Genomic DNA, 25968 nt, shown 5'->3' on the forward strand with positions numbered 1-25968 from the left:
TTTGGGTATGTAGAACAAACGTGGGTCGGTTCATTTACATCGATATCTAATTGTTTATACGATTTTCAACTTTCCCACAGAAGCTTTATGGATGTTTTTATTATTTCCAGATACAGGTTTCATTATGTACTACATGTGATTTTACAACTTTGGCAATATTTGGTTTTGCGGAATCGATATTATTTTTTAACAAGTAATAAAGAGAAACTTATATTGGATGTAGAAATTTTTTGGTTGTTTATACTAAATACTTCTATTTATATTTTCCTGTTATCTGTAAACATGGGATATGATTAATAAAGATTAGTTTATGTTGCCCACTGTACCCCTCAAGGGTTGTCAGTGATAACTTATCACACATTATGACTTTTATGTCAGAGATTATTTTATTTTCTTTGAAAATATTTAAAATGCGAACCCTGAATACAATCCGCATAGAATCTTCGACGTCCAAAACTTTCAAAATTAAACTCAAAGGAAAGGAAATTTAAGTTGAAACTCACGATTGATAGTTATTGATTTTGAATTTTTTAGAGATCTAAATAAAAAAAGTTTTATATATTTCACCAAAATAGGAAAGTAGTTGAAAGATTTGCACTAGTTATTTTACTATTTATCATAAGAGATTTTTTTCTATATCCGATGCGCAACATTTCATATAATTACAATGGTTGCAAAACTTGGTTTATGACATCATGATTTCTGTAGGTGTCAACCCTTAGAATAACGGCAAATATGGCATAATACAAAAGGTATTACCCGAAGTTGTTTTTGAGGTGCGATATTACAAACAAACAGCCAAACTCCATTATAATAACAGTTAAGACCGCCCGAGTTTGTTGTTTCTTTGTGTGACGGTACAGTCATCCTGAAAAATATGAATACAGTGGTAAAACTTTATTGGCATTACCTGTGATATTGCTGCGTTAAGTGCTGCATTAGTGACGTCATTTGGGTAAATTGCTGTCAAACTTCTGGTGAAATGGTATTTTTACATATTCTCATCACTTACCCCAATTTTAGCATCTCGTGTTTGTTTTACTCTCAAACGACTCATAAAAAGGATCTTCAATTAGCTTGCTACGCGATCTTTGCCCATTTCAAACCAATTTTAATAATTCTTTTTGCAATATATAAAAATTGCTAATTGAAGTTATTATGTATTTATATTAACTTACTTTACGTAGTACATGTACATTCAATTATTTTGCTCTCGTGTCGATTCCATATTCAATAATTTATTATGATCTAATTAGGTATTTTGCACAGTAAAATATTACTAATGTAATAAATTTGTACACGGACGATGTTTGTATATGGAAGATATAAAAAAAATGTAAGCGGTTTTAATAGGAAAAAAATATGTAATGCGGTTTTAACGTTCTTGAAGGTCTAACTTAAAAATTTAGATGTTTTATTTTGATACGCCATCTAAAAGTAGTCATTTTATTAGCTTTCTTACATCTGAAATCCGCGCGTACGAAATAACGGGAAAAGATATGTACATTATCATACTAGCAATCTGCAAGGGCAGGTAGACAAAAAAAAATAGATTAGATAAACACAACCGAAAAGTTTGTCTACTGTATATATCCTTAATTTATTTATTTACACTATTTCCTTTTTAATTTATTGAAGCTAATAAACAATACAATGATCATCATCATCATCTCAGCCATTATCCGTCCACTGCTGGACATAAGCCTCCCCCATAGACTGCCATAAAGAACGGTCCTGAGCCACCTGCACAAGCTAAAACAGGTTTATGAGAGGTTAGACTTTTTATAAATAAGATAGTAACATAAAAACTACGATATAAGTTTACGCAATAATTGATTAAAAATAGATTAAATGCAATTCTAGTATAAAATCTATTTTTTTATAAAAAAATTATACACATTTTTTTGAAAAATATTCCGAAATTGTAAAATGTGACTGAATTTTAAAAACCCATTAGGTACCTTACGCCAGAACGCTTTAAAAACTCAGAACGCTGCTGAAAAACTATCACATCTCAGGATATTCGAAAAAACAGAACGTGTCTGGAAAAAACAGGACGATTGGCAACCCTCAAATAGTAAAATATTTCCCATACAATAGTTTTTTTTTTGCTTGGTGAAAATGATAGGGTAACCCCGCCTGCGCTAACGGGATACGCTGGCGAGGCATCAGTGAAGGGTGATAGGTGAGAATGAAAACAGGCCAGTTAGCCCATCATGATGAATTCATCAGGAATTAACCATAATAGTTTCCAAGGAGAACCGCGAGGAGGTCGACCTGGTTGGGTATATTGCTAGCAATAGGATTCTCAGTCCATTACTAACAATCCCTTTTCTCCCTCCCATACAATAGTTAGGTGGGTAGTGTTTTTCGGTTGTTTTCCTTTCAAATATTGTTAATACCAAGATGTTAGTCATTACATACCGTAAACATATTCAAGTTTACTAACGAATAACTTTTTTTGTGTGTGTCTAAATTTGCGGTTTACTCATTTGTATCTATTGTGTTAATTCACGTTAATTTTCGGTTGAACCGAATTAACTGTGACTCAGCTTTTTGTCAAGTGATGATTAATGTATTTTACTAGATTATCCACTAGGCTTTCCCTATTTTAAGCGTCTTAAAAGGAGGAAAGTGCTCAATTTGTCTGTATTTATTTTGCATATTAAGTTACGCCATTAATTTGATTTTTTAGCAATATATAAGACTAGATGTATCTCGTGGCTTTGTCTACATGAGTCAGTACATAAAATATCCTATGCGTTAAGTTAAGATATAACCTATACGTGTACCAAATTTCATTCAAGTCCGTTCAGTAGTTTTTGCGTTAAAGAGTAACAAACATCAGTTCATCCATCCATCCATCCATCGTTACACATTTTTGAATTTAATATATTAATAGGATAATGCGATTGCAAAGTTTTTTTTTTTGTTACAAGCAACCATTTTCTGGGGAAAAAAAAATTTTTAATGCATTTGAGGTCATTACTCCATCTAGTTGGGTCGTCCTGCACTACGTTTGCCCGTTAATTAAATAACAATAATAATTTAATATAATTAATTATTTTCAATCTACATTATATTGAAAATAATTACTACTATAAGAAATATCTCGTTATTAATAACTACAACACTCGACATTATTAAATACATAAATACAAAACAGTCAAAAAACACTAGTTTTTTACCTCATTACCTCATTGTACTATTTTTCTGAACAAATTTTTAAATGACAACAAATCAGCAGATGTTATATATATATATATATATATATATATATATATATATATATATATATATATATATATATATATATATATATATATATATATAGCATATACGATGTCGTGGGTAAAAAAACTAGTAACAAAATAATTTGAAAATCGAACGAATAACTTTTTTAATAACAAATTTATCTGTGGTACTAATATCTTGATGTTTATAATTGAGTTAAATAAAACGAATCGCAGTGGGTGGTGACTGATGACGAGTGGTAAAAATTGCCAATTTGTTTATTTCCACGTTGGACTATGATAAACGTTTTTTTGCGAATTCGATTCGTTTTGGTTTAACTAATGCGTACGTAATGTTATTTAGTTGTGTTGCAGAATTACTTGGTGTTATATTTGGTTGGCCAAGTACGATTAAACTTTTGAACCGACTTCCAAAAAAAAGGGGTTCTTATGTTTATTACCTTATAACTTTGTCAGTTGTAAACCGATTTGGATTTTTTTTCCTGAAAATATTCACTTACAGATAACACACCTAAATACGTACTTTTTTGTATATACATATACATATTATACATAGATAACACAAAAATTTATACAAATATATATTTGTACTCATGCAAAACAAGTGTTTGCATTTTTTTTAATAGATGATAATGGAATGATAGGCCTGCTTGCGTCATTGGTATACACTGGCGGAGCACTAGTAAGGGATCATTGTTGAGGATGAAAAGGCAGGTCATCGTGAGGAATTCAACGATAAATTAGTCACGATGGTTTCCAAAGCAAACTGCGTGGAGGTCGACTTGATAGGGTATATTGATAGCAATGGGGATTAACCTCCCCATTACTAACAATCCTTTTCCCCCAAATATTTGTATTATGCGGGGACAGAATTTGCGACCATCGGACTACCACAAATAACTACCACACCAGAAGGGTCAAAGACATGTCTCACTACAATATTACTCAATTTTCGACGTGATATAGCCAATTATATGCTCAGCAGGCGATGGCCACGTCCGAGAAATGCGTCACAGATCCCAACAATATTTCCGGTAAACGAATAACAACAAATGAATGTGACAAAAAAAACCTACTTCAATTGTTCAAAACAAGTTATTTTGATTTAAAAACTAAACTACTGAACCGATATTGACAAAATTTCTATGAAGGAGCAATCTGTAAGTACATTCTTTTGTTTAAAAAAAGAATCTTCTAAATCGGTTTACACATGACGGAGTTATGATGTAACAAACATGAGGAAAAATATAACCGAATTGAGATTCTCCGTTTTCTGAAGTTTGTTAATAAAAGTATTTTTATTATTGCATATATATGACTCACACACACACACACATATATATATTTAGAGGTATATTTTAAGGTATACTATTTAATATAGGGGTGATATCGAAATTGTTATTATCCTTTTAAGTGCGTATAAAATATATATGTAGAATGATGTCATTCACGTAGTGACGAAGTAAAAATGCATGACAATATAATACCCTCGTTTTTATGTCCAATATATCATAAAAGATGAAGGGGATATCTATAAATGATCAATATACTATAGATCAATATATATATATATATAATATATTAGTTGGCTATATCCTGCTTTTTTGTAATATACTGTTATGTACATTATACAGCATTTTACACTTAATATAATAAAATTGAATTAATTAAGATTATTTGTGTAATTTATCTTAATAAGAATCATACAAGCCAAATCAATACTACTGGTTAATTGTTTAGAACTATTTTGAATAATTATTTTGTTTAATTCCACTACCATTAGTGTGTGACTGACAACACTAAACAATATTTTTTAGAAATTTTATTTATTTATATGTTTGTTCTGGTATTACACAAAAACTAATGCACTAAATTGGATGCGGTTGTCACAATTGTTTTCCTGACAGTATCATTCAAAATCTGAAAGTTGTTTATTTCATTGTTTTTCTTATATCTGAAATCCATGTATAAAAAGTAGCAGGCAAAAACCTTGTTTCCCTTATGTGGAGGAGCAAGCTTTAATCCTCATTATTACATTAGCAATATCCATGGTATTTTTTGTTTTTAGACAACACTTACCACTTACGATCAGGTGAACTGTCAGCTAGTTTGCAATATTAAGTTAAATAAAAAAGAAATCTAGACTAATATAATATCTTACCTGAACTTCTCGCCTCAGCCAACAGCCTCGACTTCAAACAGATCACTAATAACACAAACACAATTGTTTTAAACCTACTAAAGCACCGTCCACTTGCAAACCTAGTGTTACACTTCACAGTATTTCGGCAAACACTAACAGTTGCAAAACTAACTTTATTGTCTACGCCGTAAAGACTATTATTGCTACACGTCTCCTCCGCTCTCCTACCGCAATCCAAGTCACTCCGCGTGACATTTCTTGTTTTTATACCTCCTCTGTCCTCTAGTAAGGGTTTGAGATCCTGTAAACTCCGCCTTTTGGTTGAAATTGTCTTTTCTAATGGTTCCGAGTCGCGTGGTGGTCTCCACGTCATGTTTGTGGGTTGTTTTGTGGGTTAGTATGTTAGGTTTCACGTGTTATGGTCGAATTGCCGGTTCATCTTGTGTTTGCATCTGGAAAGAGAGAAAAAGACATGTTTTAATAAAATATGAGAGAAATATAAAAATAAAATAGTTTTATTTTAACTATTGATAAAATATACAAAAAGGTCAATTAATATAACTGATTATTTATGCATTTACAATGAGTACGTATTATACGTATTGTACGTACAGTATTAACCTCATCATCACAGCCTGTCTGTCCACTGCTGAACATAGGCTTTTACGTACATATATAATTTTAATTAAGTCTAAGTTTATTATTTATATAGTTTTATTATTAATTTAGGATGTAGATATAAAAACACCATTCCTATTTACTTTAACTGTACTGTTTAATAGATAAGGTTTAATAGTTAAGTCTGATTAAATTATATCAGTTAAATAGATAGAACATTCAAATTTATCACATTTATCTGAAGGTTATTTTTTAACAAATAATAAGATAGTGTAGTTTTAATCCTCTGATTAAACTTTCTTTCTGACATTTGATTATAAGTAATTACTTTTCTAGTTAATTTCATATGGTATCTAAGATTACACAAGTATACCTTTGGTCCAATATATTAATACGTGTACATATGTAGTAAACATTAAAACATAATTAATTCAATTAATATATGTATAAATACCATTCAAGAAGAAAGAACTCCAAGGGCATTGACCAGAAATCCAATTTTAAGGAACAGAAAACTAACTATTTGGTAAGAGAACACACACATACATATAACTTTGAAAAAAAAAAAACACTTAAAACAACAATTTTCATTTACACCAATTAACACACTTCCTAACCTATAAACAATCATACACAATTTTTTTTTTATTTATTCAAAACAAGTAATCCGTATATGTATATTGCAAAATCACTTTACAATATTGAAGTAACATATATATCAATAGTGAATACTATATTTGATTAGTATTGAACGTTTTAAATCAGTCGAAAGTTAAGCGCGAACTAAGAGATGACTACGGGTAGCAGCTAGCTACCTGACCATTAACGATGGGATTTCATACACCGACAGAGCGAGACAGCGATACTTCTGACAATGCTTATGAGGTTGTTATAAAACTTGTCATCTGTTGTATGCTTTTTTTTTGTGTACGTATTAATCTGGACGAGGGATCGGAAATTTAGGTTGTAAAAACGTACTTAATGTGAAATCGATTAAAATTTCTCTTTTATAATAATTAACAAATACTTCATTTTAACGTGTGGTCCTGGTACAGAATAGGCTACCCTTTCCTTTAGCGTGGGTGTCGTTTGAGGCGACTAAGGAGGGCGAGGGATGGGCAGCAGTGTCCCTCTTAAAACATCTCCAAAGCATTATTTCGGTTGCCAAACCGCCTGCCAAGCGTGGCAACTACTGGAACCCCCTCCCAAGGGGGAGGCTTATGTTCAGCACTGGACAGTTAAAAGCTGATATGATGAACATTCATCGATGATCATTTATTTTGTTCGAGCGCGTTTGACTAGAATCTTATCTGTTGAATTACGTTGAGCTTTTAGGAGTTACCGTTGAGATATCTATATATAGGTATACTACTTATATACGTAGTACATATTACTTAAAAAGATGTTAACGCTAGCTCAAATAGTAATTTGATTGTATTAAAAAAGTATATATAGAAATACGTATATTGTGAAATTGTATAAAAGTGTTCTGGAATATTGGGGAGGCCAGGTAAAAATGTCCCTAACAATGCTTCATATATATGGAATAACGAAACCCCGTATATGCAGCGCGTCGTAGTTTCTCTAACTCGGCGGCGTGAAAGCAAAGAGTGGAAGCATCCGGGGAACCAGAACAAAAAAATCAAGAAAATATGTCAAGACAATGTTGATTGTTTTTTTCAATTGTTAATTGTTGATGGAAAATTCTACGTCGATGTGCTCAGACGCCTCAAAGCTCGTGTGGCACGAAGAAAAGATTCTTCACCACGACAATATAATGAGTAAAAAATACGGTGACCGAACATATCGCCGGATTTGGCCCCGTGTACTTCTTCTTGTTCCCAAACATAAATGAGATAAAAAAGCTACGACGGGGCAGCTGAGAAACCTACAACCAGAGGACTTTCAAGGAGCCTTCTCACAGTGGAAACGGCGTTGGCACAAGTGCATTATGTCACAGGGGGAGTACTTTGAAGGGGATAAAATTGATTTATGAATAATTGTAAAATAAAATAAAAACTTTTATACGTACTTTCCGGACAAACCTCGTATAACGGCAGCAGGAATAACAATTACTAACTACTTACTAATATTATTAATGTGAAAGTAAGTTTATTTGTTACCATATAGCGCTTACACACATACTACATAGGATGGAGAAGGATATTAGACCACATTTTATTCCAGTCAGTAAACATATTTCGGTCACGCAGACGAGGTCGCGGGTAAAAGCTAGTATATAATAAAGCAGTAACTTTATTATTTAACAGCAGTAAAAATAATAGTAGAGCTATGAATTATTTTAATATATTTTTATATACAGGTATAAAATGCATTGAAATATGTAAGTCCGACTTGTTTATTTCTATTTCAAATCAAACGAACGCGCCACTGACGACAAAAACCTAATAACTTAATAGGGTAAACGCACCAATACTCCGGCTCCATAAATTTGCTACCTATCGGAAAAAAGAGACGGCGATATTGACGTGAAAATAAGTGCAAAACACACTGACTCTGCCGACAATCTAATAAGCAATTCATCAAGAGATGTGACAGCGTGTGTTATCGTACGATGTTAAGGCCGGTGGGAGGGTGTAGGGGGGGACAAGGGTTGCATAGAATACACCTGCGGCCCACTGACGGAGATAAAGTCTCGCTGTGAGGTGAACTTGTTTCGTGAAGCGTACTAAGACAGGTCTAGACTTGTACTAATGAGGGGCGCCCACAGTTGGCTTCTATTGAGTAAGAGTTATCAATACGAGTGCTTGTCTATATTGAAGTGCATTTACATTTAGTCCTGTCAAATTTTAAAACTTAGTTCACACTGTTCTGAACATTTAGTCGAGTCACTAAATCTGCGTTCAGATACATTCACTATCAAGTGCAAAATTTGTATTAAAGTGTATTTCTGTCTAATACTGACCTGTACTATCTGTTTAGTTTACACTATTTAAATCATTTAGTCAAGTCATTAAAACAGAACAACTTAAAATAGAATGTTCAGACAATTGTTACATTTATACTGAAGTGTATTTCTGTTTAATCCCATCTTAAACTTTTAAAACTTAGTTTACACTGTCTTAATCATTTAGTTAAGCTATTAAAACAATATAAGCTTAAATTTTATTTTTCAAATACCCTCAGTTGCTATATTCATACTGAAATGTATTTCTGTTTAATATTCTTATACTTTTAAAGCTTAAATCACGCTATTTAATGAATCGAGATACTAAAACAGTTTACAGTTACAAATACAATATTTTAATTTTACCAGAGGGAGACTTTGTACAAAAGTCGATTGCTTGGGTACCTCTGTTCCATTCGTGTTTCTACCCTGAAGCAGTTGTGTTTGCATGGCTGTGTTTCGGTTTAAAGGGTAGGATATGGCGTGAATTTACAGGGTGCAGAGGAATAACACCCGAGTCCTCAGGAATGGCAACGCAGGAGGGGTTACATGGGCTAAACAGTACACTCTGTTATGTCCATGGTACTGCTCATGTCTATAGGCGACGGTTAACACTTTCCATCAGATGGCCCGTCAGTTTGTTTGCCATTCTAAGTTGTATAAAAAAAAAAATATATTTAGTTTAAAAATTTATATTGAAATGTATCTCTAGTCTGCACTAATTTTATTATTTAGACGAGCCTCTGAATTCAGTTAGTCAGTGTCCGTGTGTCAGTATGAGTTAAAAAAAATATGCAAATACATTCAATTGCTAAATATAGGTGGGATATGGCAGTAATATTACAGGGAATGGAGGTATAATAATATAGTCTTCAGGAATAGTAACGATAGGCGTTATGAGTGTCACAGTATATTCTGTGACATCCATGGAGTTGTTAAATGTGGTTTACAGTGTACTTTCCATCAGATTACTGTTAGTTGTTTGTATTTTAAGTATAACAAAAAAAAAATGCTAAACATAAACTCGCCGATAGACGGTTACAAGGAACGGTCCTGTGTCTTGAAATTCCACCTGTACTGTATGTAGATACGTATCTCAGACTGGTTTTGCGTGCTACTTTGTATTTCATATTATGCTTGGATTCTACCCACGCCTGAGAAGGGGCTAAGTGCATGTAAATTATTAATTACTATGCGTTCGCCACAGCTTTGCTCATATCAACATCCAGAGTTGATATTAATTTAATTAACAACGAGTAGGTAAAACCGTAATGCACATAAAGAATTATTTTCAACAAAAACCACTATTTTGTTATTTTAGAAATATACAAAATTAATGGTTGAATTCAAATATGTTTGAATTGGTTTATTTTGTTTACTGATTTTTAGATATGCAATTAAATATTAAACCATTTAAATTCAGTGCTACAGAGTAAAACGCTGAGTTATGTGTTGAGTGTTTGTCCGATTGTTTGCGTCATTTTTAACAACATAATAAATTTACATACATAAATACATATACATACACACACAGAGACATATATATATATATATATATATATATATATACGAAAGTACGAATATAACTATTTCGTAGGCCGTCAGCTTGTCTGCAGTTCTAAATTGCATAAAAAAATTATAGGCAATAAATAATACAGAATAAATAATAATAATAATAATAAATATATTTTTTTATACAAAGGTAGTTAGTTACATTACAGGGTTTGGTATCTCCTGTTAAGCAAAGATTGCTTGTGTTAGGAGAAACCGCTCTTTCACAACAATAATTAAATTTCATAATCATTACAATTTACTTCTTTTCTTTTTTTTTTAATCAGCAATAAAATTTTACTTTGTTTTACTTTTATACAATAATACTAAAAAAATTAACATATCATAAAAAAAGAAAAAATGACTATTTATGATAATAAATGCGGTCGTGTATGTGCTTGTTCTTGTGTGTATGTGTGTGTGCGAGCGTGTGTGTGCGAGCGTGTGTGTGCGAGCGTGTGTGTGCAATAAAATAACTTTAAATTTCGTTTGAGATAAAAAATCTACTTCAATCGGGACAATATTAGTAACATCAACAAGGGACTAAACCCTGTCAATTGGAAAAACAAACGGAAAAAACCTAATCAGAAATGGTGAACATATACGCTATATCTTCACCATTTCTGATTAGGTTTTTAAGAAAGATATAAAAACATATAATCACAAAAGAACTCTGATCATTAGTTGTCATAACTATATAGTTGCTTCATATCAGTATTACGATGCCATATCCTATTGTGGTCCTAATTCAACCGATTATATATTTTTTAATGACTTTCCTATAGAAACATTCACTCGTACATTTACCCCATTTAACAACAGAATCTCTCGAAGTTTTTCACAGGAACAATGCAGTTTCTAAGTGCAGCAGAATCAGACGCAGGTGCAGTGGTAGAATGCTCAAAGCTGCCCCATTAATCTTGTTGGACGCGGCCTTATCCTGCCGCATTAGTACGTCCTGCCCGCCTTCTATTCTAACGTTTAGGTATAAACTTTAGGTTTAGGGCCTGCGCAGACTAGATTGGGGAAGGGATTATTTTAATAATAGCTCGAAATGGTTACACTATCCTGAGCGAACACAGGGACACTGTAGTCCATGAAGGCGATGAACAGAAAAGAGAATGCTCTGCTCTCAACAGCTGGTCTTGAGGTTGCAGTAAATGATAATCGGACAAACAACCGATCTCATTGCTAGCAATATACCCTACAGGTCGACCTCCACACAGACCTCCCTTAAACTGTAGTTGTTAATTCGTAATGATTTTTTTTTAATGGATTATAATGGACTTGTTCCCCGCCTGCATTGTCGGTATAAGCTGGCGGAGTACTAGTGAGGGATGACAGATGATGAAGCAGGTTGGTTGGCCCATCGTAATAAATTCAACAATAAATCAATCACGATGGTTTCCAGGAGAAACCGCGTGCAGGTCCACTTAATAGGGGGAATAGATTGTTAGTAATAAAGAGGTTAGTCCCTATCGCTATCAATATATATTATCAGGTCGACCTCCACGCGGTTCCCCCTAGAAACCATCGTGACTAATTTATCGGTGAATTCATCACGATGAGCTAACTCACCTGCCTTTTCATCCTCGCCAATCATCTCTTACTTGAGCCCCGCTAGTATATACCGATAGCGCAGGCGGGGTTGCCGTTCCATTATCATCCACCAAAAAAAAAAATAAAGGTATATTGCAAGCAATAGGATTTGCTTCTCTATTACTAACAATCCTTTTTCTTCCATGATGACTTCGTTACAATGGGTCAACTGAGCTTAGACTGATCTTAAACAATGACTCTTCATTGGTGCTCAGACTGGATTATTACTCCATTATCATCTACTGAAAAAGACTAGGAATATAGTCTAAATTCTCTTGATCCGAAGACTTAGTATGGACGTTTGCATAGTTTGCATATTTTATGTGTCTTAATCTTCAATCGTTTATCATTACAATCGGTTAAAACACCATCCAAATGTTCATATAGGTATGTGTTTTTTATTTATCGCGGTCTTTGTTTCAGTATTACTATCAAAATATGTTTATCCTTGTCACATCCTCGTCAATTCCGGGGCACTATTCGATTAGTTTTGTTTATAAGGCAACGGTAAATATAGTTTTAAAAGGGATCGATTAGAAAAAAATCTATATTTATTTATTGACGGTCCACCTGATGGAAAGGTGTAACCGTCGCCTATAGACATGAGCAGTACAATGGACATAACAGAGTATACTGTTTCGCCCATGACACTCCCCATGCATTGCCATTCCTGAGGACTCAGGTGTTATTCTTCTGTACTCTGTAAATTCACGCCATATCCCACCCTTCAAACCGAAACACAGCCATGCAAACACAACTGCTTCACGGTAGAAACACGAATGGGACAGAGGTACCCAAGCAATCGACTTTTGTACAGCTGATATAATCATGATGATGATTAAGTGTTATTTGACGTATTTATTTTTATATAATTTGGAATTGCAAACGTATGTAGTTAAGTAAAGTAGTAAGTTAGTAAAGTAAAATATGTATACTTGAATGAATGAATGAATGAATGAATTTTATTTAGTAAATATTGGTGAATGCTAGAAGTAGATCTTAAAATTAATTACAATTGTTCAGCAATATTTACCATTACATAGGTGTATAAATGTTATATGAAAAATGTATATAAGTATGTTAGTGACATTAATAAACAAATGTGAAAAATAGTTTCATTAAAAACAAATTTACAGGGTCAGCTAAAAACTTACAGGTTACGCGTAAAGTAACGAGTTAAGTTACAGGTTAACCTTACAGGTTAAGCGTAAAGTAACGAGTTAACTTCACAACGAGTAACATACCAAATTATAATAAGACTTACGCAACAAATTGTATAAAACAAATTCTACAATCGTTCCGTTTTTATTCTTGAAACATTATAAAAATATGTCCCAGTACCGAATTATAATTCGATCGTATGAAAAACGGCACGTTCACTACAAAGATCAGTGGCACGTCCCGCCAATATTTTCATTTCTAACGACCAAAGGAAATTTGTTCTTACTTGTCACTGGACAAAGTGGGGGGCGGGGGAGGAGATCGTAACTGAAAATTGTTTTCTGTCCCACTGGGACATCGGAACTCAGGTGGGTCCGACTTGAGATCTTTCGCAGATGTCGTGAGTTATGGTAACGTTACAATTTTATTGGCCGTGAATATTGCGTTTTATGTTGTACCCGAGGCTTTATAGGTCCTCTCTTTCACTTAATATCTGTGGATTCATCATATGGATTTGACGGTTCGTTCGTTTTGAGGTTTCATTATAATTTTTAACTCTACGAATAGTTAATGTATCTATATGTGTTCACGTGTACTAAATCAGATTATTTTCAATTTAATATCATCACTACAAATATGAAAGTGAGTTTATTTGTTACGTATATGCGGAATTTTAATAAATAAATATTATTATTTATAATTTGGGAATCTTCCTGACAGATCAACTATTTTAATATCACAGTTGAAAATAGAATTTTTTCTTACTTGACGCTGTGTAATTAATATAATGTAATTAATTTAATTACAAACGCAGTGTAGGACGACCCCCCATTAGATGGAGTGACGACCTGAAATGCATTACAGGGAGTCAGTGGATGCAGGTGGCTCAGGACCGTTCTTATCCATGGGGGAGGCTTATGTCCAGCAGTGGACGAATAATGGCTGGAATAATGATGATAAATTAATTTAATGTACAAATCTACTGTCTATATTATTAAAATAATAAATATTATGTAAAAATTTGTACTCCCAGTGATGATAAAATGCACCTTCGTTTATACCAGTGGTTCCCAACCTGTGGTCCATGGACCACCAGTGGTCCGCAAAAGCTAAAATATAGTCCGCGAATGATTTTTAGTGGGCGGTTAACCGTTAGTCGTCGTGCAATTAGTTATATCTTCTTATGTAATTTCCTATTGAGTTTTTAATTACAGTTTCAATTTGTTCATTACAGTATATTTTTATTTTACCTATATAGTGGTCCCTGCTAACAAGAATAATATAAAAATGGTTCCTAACCAAAAAAAGGTTGGGAACCCCTGGTTTATAGAAATAAATTAGTGATTGATTGATTATCACCTCTTAGTGTCTCAACGCTTTAACCAATCACTATGTTTTGTATAGAAATATTATATAGGTCGGCCACTTCAGGATGCGAGTGACGCTTCGCAAACACATGTCTAAGAGTACATACATACATATATTTCTAGTAGAGCGAAAAACACTAAATAAAAAGTTTATTTATATTGTGTAATTTTTTTTAAATAAATAATTTAATACATTCAAGGCAATTGTTCAACATACAGATTACTGATTAGTTCAGATGATCCGCACGTTCTTGATAGTACAAGAATCTTAGAATTTCACTAACGACTTGCGCCTTTTTAGAAACCCCCCTCTCCCCCCTTTGGGATATAATATTAAATACGCCAATGGCTGCAGCTGCAAATATCTCGCTAAAACAAGCGCCAAAACCTAGAGCGAGGAAACAAACAATCCGTCACAGGGTGGGGGTAAGGGAGGGGGGGAAGACGCACCTGTGCTCCATCCCTCCGGAGGGTTAAAGAGGAATGGACCTCTGGATTGTTACGATAAATTACTGTTTATATTTCTTCCCTAGCTCTTGTTGTCTGCAGCCACTTATTTAAATTTAATTCGCCATAGTGAGGCGCAGATGCCTTAATGTTAGAAATTATGAGTATATTGCTTTATGGGACTAAGTACCTATAAGGATTATAGTCTGCGTTTATCAAGTTTTTGCTTCCAAAAAAAAAAACTTCGATCGTGACAAATTATTTGAATTTAGAACGCGGAATTATATTCCTATAAGCTGTTAGGATATAACCTACCCGTGTGAGGGGAAAGGGATTATTAGTAATGAGGTCTAATTTCCTCATAACAAGCAATACACCCTATCAGGTCGACCTCCACGCGGTTCCCCCTAGAAACTATCGTGATTAATTCTAGTGGAATTCGTCACGATTGGCTGACGGACTTACTTTCATCCTCACCTATCATCCCTCACTGGTGTCCCGCCAGCACATACCGTAAGCGCAGGCGGAGTTATTATTTCACTATCACCCATTAAAAAACCTAACCGTGTCCAATTTCATTCAAATCCGTTCAGTAGTTTTAGTGTGAAAGAGAAACAAACGTCCATTTCATCCATCCATCACCACAAACTTTCATATTTGTAATATTAATACAAAAATAGGGTTCAACGATTCAATGATAAACATGATTTTCTTAGTACAGTTGGCCAACTCCATTTTCTCGATAAGTTACGACTACATACCACCTAGATACGGCGTGAGTGGCCAGTCCTGATGCTTATCAGATGCATGGAAATCAGGCGTAGTGTTGCCCCATAAATCTCTTTAATGGTGGTCGGTTTTTATGTAGAAAATTCGATATTAGCTAGTAGTATGTGTTCTTTGTTGTTCCAAATTTTAACGCTTACTGTTATTATCCTATTTAGTTTCTGTGCCAAAATCATGCAATTGAACCTTTAGTTTTTTATATTAAGGAAACAAGCATACGACCCGTCTGATGGTAAACGATACCATACCATATACCAGGGGTTTTACACGCGCAATGCTAAATTACAAAACAACTTTATTGCACCCTTTTCGAAAAACACCATGTTACGTTTTTACGCGTCCGTTTATTTATCACACTACATCTACTAATGCTATCGATTTGAAATAGTTTTAGATTTTGTCAACCTATCCTATTATTAAAGAAATAGTTAAATAAACAATTTTAGATATTAGATAGAAGGACTTTTTTATATCTTTCAAAGATGACTCATTTATTTTTATAGTAACTTTTACTCACGACTTCGTCTGCATAACCAGGATATGTTTACTGACTACAACAAAAAAATATCTATATTATTCTCCATCCCATAAAGTATATGTATACCAGACACAGTAATTGGTTAAACTATTAAAGCGTTGTAAGGTAACAAATAAACTCACTTCCATATTTATAATATTACTAAGGATCGTCTGATTTTCATTATATTATAGACCATGTAAAAAAAAAAAAAACATTTTGGGATTTAAAATAGTTGTAAATTGGAGATAAAATAACTACAGTATCATGTTAAATGATTCATAATGACGACATGCAGATATTACAAATGATTTTAAGACAGCAGTGATGTCGCATTAAATTTTAAAAATTCGATGTCTCTTTATATTCCTTCTACCACAGAATACATATGTAGTAGCTACTATTGTAGTAAGGTATATGCACCAATCATCGAGACCATAGTAAATCGACGTCGGTGAATGCACTTCCTGCCAAATCGCCGTTCAACTATTGAGTGCGCCATGAAATTTTCACATCCTAAGTGCCTATTCGTACGGTTTCTTGTTAAAGTAATACTTTCAATTGGAATGAAAATGGATCACTACTTACTACTTGAGTGAGGGTGTCGCCCTCTGTTGGACCACTGGTTTTGTATTTTGCTAAGATGTCAATTGAGTTCAAAATGTTTATAATTGTGTGGGTGTTCTTTTACTATTAAAAGGTCCCGCGATTGATCATGATCTCCCCTAATGGAAAACGATGACGTTGTCTAAGATGGGGCTCGCGGACCTACAAATAGCCTATTTACATTTGCTTTAAATTGGTTTACATTATATCTGGATGAAAAAACATAATCAGGGAGAGTTCCACTCCTTAGTGGCACGCATGATGAAAGAAGTGTTTCAAAAAGGAATTTATCAATTTGTCTGTATTTTTCTTTATGTATTATAAAATAATATTTTAAAAATAATTTCGGTAATTTTGAAACAGTATTGATAATTATTTTACTAAGCGATAGAGTTTACTCCCATGTCGGTTCCACAATTTTGCGAAGAAAATTTTTATATAATTTGAAATTTAAGAATTCTTGTAATTTTTTTAAAGCTCTTATTTCATATGAAAGACTAATGAACATTCAATGTTAAAATTTACTGGCATACGACCTCGTATTCTGAATCAACAATGACAATACCATTTAACACCTTAGCATAAATTAATTGGCTTAAACGAACCGAAAAACTACAAAATGAACGCTAGACTCATTAACCGCCCCGAACTAATGGGATTTGATGGAAATGCGGGTTAAAACGCGAGCGACTCCCGTGGGTTCGGTCAAGAATGATTTATTATAGGTCCATTTCGGTGCAGTGTAAAGTGAATAGTGCTTTTGTGAGAAAATACAGCGCATTTGAGGACCTTAATGTTGTGGATTTGATTCTTGGTGGGACTAATGCAGGAAGCGGTAATTTTAAAATTAGGTCCAGTCTGCGTTCAATACGTTTAAGTTACATTAGTTCAGAACAAGCGTAAAAAACAAGTAGAGTTTGGTCCACAAAAACAAACCACAGACTTGTGGCAAAACTGAATTAATGTTAATTTGACTACTTTTATTTTAAAACTAATAATCACGATCATGAACTAGTTGTTCTTATTTAAACAAAAATAAAGCTACTGAAACTATGATGAAGTTTTTATAGGCACAATTTGTAATCGGTATGTAAATGATCGGGTTTTGAGGTAAAAGCACAAAAAGAATTCAACAAAATTCAGAACTTCCTTTTTTTTTAAATCGGGTAAAAATACAAGCAAATTGAGATTCTGAATCCTGAAATCACATAATGAAAATCAAATATATTTATAACATAGAAGTATCCACAGTGTTCAGGAATGGCAATATGTGAACCATGGGTATCACAGTATATTCTGTGATATCCATGATGTTATTTATGTTTATATACGACGGTTTCCACTTCCCAGTTATCATGAGTCATCAGCTTGTTTGTCTAAGTTTGTCTAAGTATCATAAAAAGAGTATTTATAAGAAAATATATATAAAAAAAATATGACAAAATTCCTCTATACTTACAAGAATGTACGATATTAACGAATATTTTTCTAGCAAAGTCAACTGCGATGATAAAAACTAGAATTTATATTTTGTGCATCATGCTAAACCGCTGGGGCACTAAAACTTTGCGCTTGGCGTAAAATAACAAATGTAACGAACGTTCGTATAGCAAAAACAAGATTGCATTCTGACAGAGAAATGTTGCTGCCCGTGCACCTGGATGCCGACAATTGTAGCATTCGCCCTACTCTAGTCATTTGTGGATAACAAGGGAAAATACCTGCTGGTAAACGGTGTTATAATATAAATAAATTAAAAAGGTAAATTGATATCATTGGACATATACAGCGACATCTAGCTTAATGTTTATTAAAAAACTGACAGTAATTTTTTTATTGCATGATCTAAGTAATATTACAAAGAGGAAAGAAGGAAGAATTTGATCGTTTATGTGTAATGGATAAATTAAAAAACTGCTCAAGCAATTTTAATAACGTTTTCATCTATAGAAAGTTACATTATCAGCGAGTATAACTGACAGAGTTATGGGGTAACAAACATAAAGACAAAAATACGACTGGATTTAGAATCTCCTTTGTGAAGTCGGTTAAAAACAAACAAAATAATATTTCAACAACAACATATATATACGTCTAATTGAACAAACTAATTATCTAAGATGGAATTATTAGAATAGTAATATTGTGAAATAAACTTGGACATTGTAATCCTCTTTGGAACAACTTAACGTACACTTAAGCATCGAACTGTGCACGAGAAGGGAAAAGAATAAACAAAAATATAATGTCAGATGCTTTGGATGGTCGGAAAATATCGGATTCATTTAAATATGTATAAATTCCACATCAAAGGAATGTCATTTTGTAGAGTAAGGTAAGTCGATACAGGGTTTGATTTGGGTATCATGCTAAAAGGCCGATGATAGTAATTTTTCGGTCTGTTGACGTTTTTGAGATGGTCTTATTTAGAAACTAGCTTTTACTCACGACCTCGTCTGCGTGACCGACATAAAAAGCAGCCTATATCCTTCTTATCTACCAAATTTCATAGTAATTAATTAAGCTGTCAAAACATTATAAGGTAACAAACTCGCTTTCACATTTATGTATTATTATGTATTAGTATGATGAGGTCATATAGAATAGAATAGAAAGAGAGAGAGCGAGAGAGAGACATCACGAATACAGCAATACCAGAATTGTAGTTATTAGAGCATAAGCTATACATGTAGGTACCATATTCCCTATTGACCATGCGTTATTTTAAACATTAAGAATTTTTGTTAATTTTCACTTTCCAAGCCACAAGCCACGTCTTCGTCCCCGTGACTGGGATATGCTTACTGACCGGGATAAAAGTAACCTATATCCTTCTCTTTTCCATATTGTACGTGTATACCAAATTTCATAGTGATTGGTTAATTAATTAAGGCGCTATAAGGCAAAGAAACAAACACTCTTTCACATTTATAATAATAGTATAGATGATTATCACTCTAGATTTCCAACCTTCATCAAAATCCAAGAAGAATCAATTTTCAATAAGAATCATATATCTCTCAATAAAAAATGGAGAACTCTAAACAGTATTATGAGATAACAAAAGCACAGCATCCACTGATTCAAGTGAAGCCGACATTTTTGGCAACCCGACGAAATGAGCTCTGGACTCATCAAAGGGATTTTGTTTCCTCGTAAGTACGAAATTTGCGAACAATACCATTCCATTATTGCAAGGAAAGTCAGCATTATTTTGTTCGCCAGCAAAACGTTGAATAAACACTTTTCGATATTGGAGGCCCTTTTAGAAAATATTGCGAAGTAGCTATACGAGCGCGTAATTCGAAAGACTGAGACAAAAAGTAACCTTAATGCTCCAATTTCATATGCAAAATTTCATAATAATTGGTTAAGCCACTAAGAAAGTTCATAACGAATGAAAGAATAGGTATATACTTTGTTTTTGCCATGTGGTCTCGGCATAGAATATGCCATCCCTTCCTTTTTCGTGGGTGTCGAAGAGGCGACTAAGGAAGGACGAGTGATGGGTAGCAGCGTGCCTCTTAAAACATCTCTTAAGTCTAACTGTGGTTACCAATCCGCCTGCCAAGCATGGCAATGAAATACCAAATACCAATGCGAAACCGTAATGGGTCCATATCATACTATACCATACTAGCCATTAATTGGCCACTACTGAATAGAGGCTTCCCTCTATGGGGGTGGGAGAAGGAGGTTCAGTAGTTGCCACGATTGGCGGGTTTGGTAACCGCAGTTAAGCCTTAAAGATATTTTAAGAGGGACGCTGCTGCCCATCCTTCAACACTTTAAACTGTCCCGGTTGTCAACATTTTCTTATTTAATTAATGTTGAAAAAAAAACCAGACCTTGTTTGTGGTGTCGCGGACAAACAAGCGGAATTGAATGCGTTTCCAATATTAGGGTAACTTTTTTGTTTGTGTCATGTTTAGGAATGTTGGCTGACATGGACAAATGGCTTTACAATTGTTTGGAGTGCAACACCAACAATGGTGTGGCAAGTGTAAATTGACATAAGCGTAACGTCAAACAGACGACAATCAACATATCGTTGCATATTTCGCGCCGCAATGTTTATAGTTTTTAGGTAGTGAATTGACGTAGTTTGTAATTGTGATGTATTCAAGTAACTTAAAGATAGTCATGCTCACTATACTGTTTCTGGTCCTGACTGGTAGTGGCGTGATGAGCCGTTGGTTTCATGCGGGTTCTTCTCAAAAATAACATCATCCTGAATCTAGCAGTACAATCATAGAAGGTGGAGAATGGATTGTTAGTAATGAGGATTATTAACTCCATTACCAGCAATATACGCCATCAAACCGATCTTCAAGCAGTTCCTCCTGGAAACCATCGTGCCGAATTTATCAGGATGCGCCAGGACCTGGAGGTCTACCATGAAACAAAATTCCCAATTTTCGGGCTCAATTTCGCGTTTTTGTTCGTACCGAAATCGGCCCAGTAAATCGAGTTTAAAATTTCGTTCGTCATAAATACTACCATAATAGTCTAAAGGAATGGTATTATAAAATTTTAAATTTTTTTAAACGGTATGTTTTATTTAATTTTAATGTCAAATTTGTATTTTATTCAAATTTAACGTTAAAATATCATATCATATGGCAATATCATCTGCCAGCCCTGCCAGCGTATACCGATAGTGTAGGTAATCATTCTACGTTGATGAGTTACCATTCTATTATCATCCATTAAGAAAAACCAACGTGAGTGTATAAAGAGCATGTTACAAATAAAACAGTGCTATAAAGAGTTCAGTTTCAACACATAATAACAAAAATAATTTTGAAAATCCTACTGTAAACTAAATTTCCTCATCTAAACTGTAAATCTCAAACACCTGAGGTGCAGGAATACAAAGTACCCTGTTATGTTTATCCCCTAGAACCTTCGCTGTTCAACAATAAATAAATGCATACATTGTTCGCTGCTGCATACATACATTAGAATTATCCTGTTCTGTTAGAGATAGTATTTTATATCATTCACTAGTGGTATCACGAACCTACAAAATATTATAAGCCATAATTGAGAACTAGGGTGTTATGACTCTGTATTCAGTACTTTTACTTCAAGTACAGTTCCTTAATGGCAGATGCACGAGTAGGTTTCCGATTCAGACAACTTTGGTGCAAAGTCTCTGTGAATAAAGTTGTGATTGGCATTAATTTCGTTTCTTAGAGAATACGATAGCTGTCATCAAATCGATCAGAGATTTTTATCCATAATGAGGGTTACCTTAATTTTACACAAGAGGGCTTTGTACCACCTTCATATTACTGGTAGTAGTGTGAGCAAAGTCAATACACTACTCTGTACCTTTCATAAATTCGATGTTAACGCTTCAAACGCGAATTTCAACTGAACACGGGTTAGCTGAAGGAAAAGGTAAAATACACGATTTGTTAGACCCACGAGCATCTTCGAATTTTTTATGGGAATATAAAAAGTTCACTCGTTTTTATTTATGCGAGAGAATTTGTGTTGTAAATGGCCTCTTAAAATGCAAACTCGATTCGTGCGGCTTCATTCGGTGGCTTCTTTTCCATCGTTCCTCGAATGGAGGAGTAGAGGTAATTTCGAATGTTGGAAAATGAGATGTGACGAGATATAGGATCGTTTTCAAATTGAAATGATTTTTTAATACAATGGTCATTACATTAATGATATTATGAATGTGAAAGTGACTTCGTTTTTGCTGTGTTCTTGGTGCGTTTCAATGAATCATCATGTTTGCTATACATTTAGTATTTGAGATGGTGCATATAGAACACAGGCCTTCCCCATAGACTGCCAAAAGGAACGGTCCTGAGCCACCCACATTCATTTACTCCTGTAATGCATTTGAAATCATTCTTCTCCATTGGCTGTTAAACCAAACTTTTGCCACTTCAGCTTGTTTATCTTTCAGGTTATGTTGGATACTTTGGTTTTTCAGCAATGAACAGCTGTCGGGTGATATATATATATATATATATATATATATATATATATATATATATATATATATATACGTCATGTAGAAGTATTATATATTTTTTTTAATTTTATGTATATAGGTGGGACTGATTAAATGACCAAATAGAGTAGACTAATACAAATATGGTCGTGCACAGACCGTATATTATATTAATCATCAGAAAGTAACCTAAAACAAACTCAAACTTTCAGTTTTTAGAAATAGGTTTCTATATCAAAGATTTTCACCTTCATACGGTATATCAATCGTACGTTATAATAATGTGAATATTTTAATTAATACGTGTGACATTTTAAACACAATTACCGCTGCCGTAAGGGAAGAGAAATTAAAACGGTAAAATGAAAAAGTCACGCACACTTGAATAAGATATGACAACGTACGAAACATATTCAAATGCAAAAATAACAGAAAATAACAGTCTCTCAGTAACCTCACAGTGGAATAACGTAATGACAGCCCTTACACGACAATTCCATTCGCATAGGGCTGTCACTCATTAGCATATGTACATAAAGCGAGACTCTCATTGGCCGAGCTCGCGCGCCATGTTTGAATTGCAGACATTTTGCGCCGCCATTTTTATTAATTAAAACCGCGGGGTTTTTTCCCTGTGAACAATTGTTTTGAAAGTTATCTTAATGCTTGCTACACAGACTTAACGAGGCGACAATTTCGCTGCGTATTATTTTAATTCAATATCTCCTAGACGACGCTGTTACCATCGTGACACGATACACGACATTATCAATAATATCTAGATAGTCTCAGATCTTAATAGAAAATTACACAAATGAATAATTCATCTGATCATAACATATCTGTTGATGTTCAATATTAGAATAAAAGAAAAATGTTCCCACTTTTTACTAATTTCATAAAAAGAGTACTTTTATGATAAATTTATAAAGACTTGTTTATATTTTTATTAAGATATATTAGAACAGACTATACAAATGCTTTGACAATAAACAGCCTAAATTTTTTATAACAACGCTCTTTTAAAATTATGTTAATCTAGAAATTTGTTTTTTTTTTTTTAACAAAAACTATCATTTTAATCATTTGTATTTACCAATAATTATATTGGTTGCCAATCTGCCCGCCAAGCGTGACAACTATTCCAACCCCCCTTACCCCTAACAAAGGGAGGCCTTCAGCAATTTACAGTTAACGGCTGATATGACGATGACTATTATGAATCTGTGCGCATTTTCGGGACGCTATTTGTCATTTGACGCTCCATCTAGACATATCTAATCTGCGTTATTTTGTAATTCACGGACTTAACAATTATATTAACGATAAATACGAAGTCGCACAAGGGTAAGTATATAAGTAATATAGTTCTCCAATAGACATTCGAAGTTAATTTTAATCCTCTTACGAACTAACTTTCCTAGGACCGTTTTGCGAGTCGCTTGTGCCACTATAAATTGTATTTTGCAGTACATCAGCTGTTTACGTTATGAGAGCCTTTAAATAAGTATGTGTGACGTACAATAACGTATTCCACGGTCGTTCTGAATTCAAGACTTCGAGAGACAGGCAGTCAACGCGGGAAAGCTTCTTTCACTGAATAAAAATAGTGGAATATATGAAGCGCCCAAGGGATAGCCAATAACTTTACTCGGATTTGGATCTGTGTACGTATGGAAATTTCTGGCGCACCGGCTGCGTTTAGTCGAGTCCGGGAATCGAATGGGCGTCCACGTATATAGAAATGGAAGAAATAGGAGATACTGTTGGAATTTTAAAGTAGCGGACAAATAACTACTATATTTAAATGTTATAATAACTTTTTTTATTATACTTGGAATGGCAAAAAGCTGACAGTCTACTTTATACAGGAACCATCACCTACATTGTTAATAATTTATTAAATATTATAATAGTGCATGTGGTGTTCGCCTGTAAAAGATTTTTACATTAGGCAAAATTATTTTTTGTGTTATTAAGTTGCATGTATAAAATGTAAAAGTTGTATGTGAACCTTATTAAATAAATAAATAAATACAGGTACGAACAACACCATGAATACTTAATGCTGAGGATTATGGTATTATGCCTCAACATCGTCACCATCATGTCAGCCGTTAACTGTCCACTGCTGAACGTAAGTCTCCCCCAAAAGGGGTGTTTAGCTAGTAGTTGCCACGTTTGGCTGGTAAGTTGGCAACACTTACACGCAAGGCGAGCTACTTCATGGCAGAAACCTTCAAGAAATAGCTAGAAGAATAGCTATGCTTTTAGAAAAGCATATTACTTCTTAAAAAACCGGTAATACACCTGCAAGTACTCTAAATGTTGCAAAAAACCTGTGAGCGGCGGTAATAACTTACCATCATGGGACCAAACTAAATTACTCATTTTTCTTTAAAAAAATTCGAAAGTTTATCCTTTTAGATAGAATTTTCCAAATCTGTTTATAAATGTCAGAGTTATGAGGTAACAAACATAAAAACTACCGGTTTAACTTACATATAATTAGATCGATAAAGCTCGACTAGTTTCGCGATCAATTCGTTATCCTTAATCACGAGCGGCTGTGACGCGAGCTAGCGCTCAGCGGGCCGAGGCGCGCACTCAAGATCGTACTGGCGTCAGTATTTTTACATCAAAATATAATGTGTAAATGAATCGAGAACCTACTTCATTTTTGTAATCCATTGAAAATATTTTAATACTAGCACGCCGCATCCAGCTGTTACGTCAGTATAGGAGGCCCAAAATCTTGGATTCACTAAATTTCTGCCCTATTTTTAGCACAAGTAGATTCTTAGATTCACGTATGTCCAACGAATTCTATTCACTCTGTATATTATTATAATAAATAATGATTTTTCATTTTCCTGGCTTGGACCGGGGCTATTTATGGCAAATTGTGATTAACGTAGTCAATAAAGTAAGATGCGTAGGTACCGCTTACTTGTAGTCGCGCTGCGTTAAGTCCCGAAATTAAATTTAAATATAGATACAAATTATTTTTACATATTTCAAAATATATTGACAT

General features: G+C 33.8%; 1 protein-coding gene across 8 annotated transcripts in view; it reads right to left on the reverse strand.

Annotated features, from left to right (window-relative positions):
- The window catches only part of LOC113519445 (latrophilin Cirl), a 461571-nt gene that overhangs the window by 179472 nt on the left and 256131 nt on the right, over positions 1-25968 (reverse strand). For all 8 annotated transcript variants that reach the window (XM_052896948.1, XM_031909674.2, XM_026904563.3 and 5 more), the window contains one exon: positions 5416-5849. In XM_052896948.1, coding sequence (XP_052752908.1) covers positions 5416-5770 — 355 coding nt within the window. In that variant the 5' untranslated portion in view covers positions 5771-5849. The remainder of the gene's footprint in view (positions 1-5415; positions 5850-25968) is intronic.

Source organism: Galleria mellonella, unplaced genomic scaffold, assembly GCF_026898425.1.
Source record: "Galleria mellonella isolate WM207_F2 unplaced genomic scaffold, CSIRO_AGI_GalMel_v1 utg352, whole genome shotgun sequence".
In the NCBI taxonomy this organism is placed as follows: domain Eukaryota; kingdom Metazoa; phylum Arthropoda; class Insecta; order Lepidoptera; family Pyralidae; genus Galleria; species Galleria mellonella.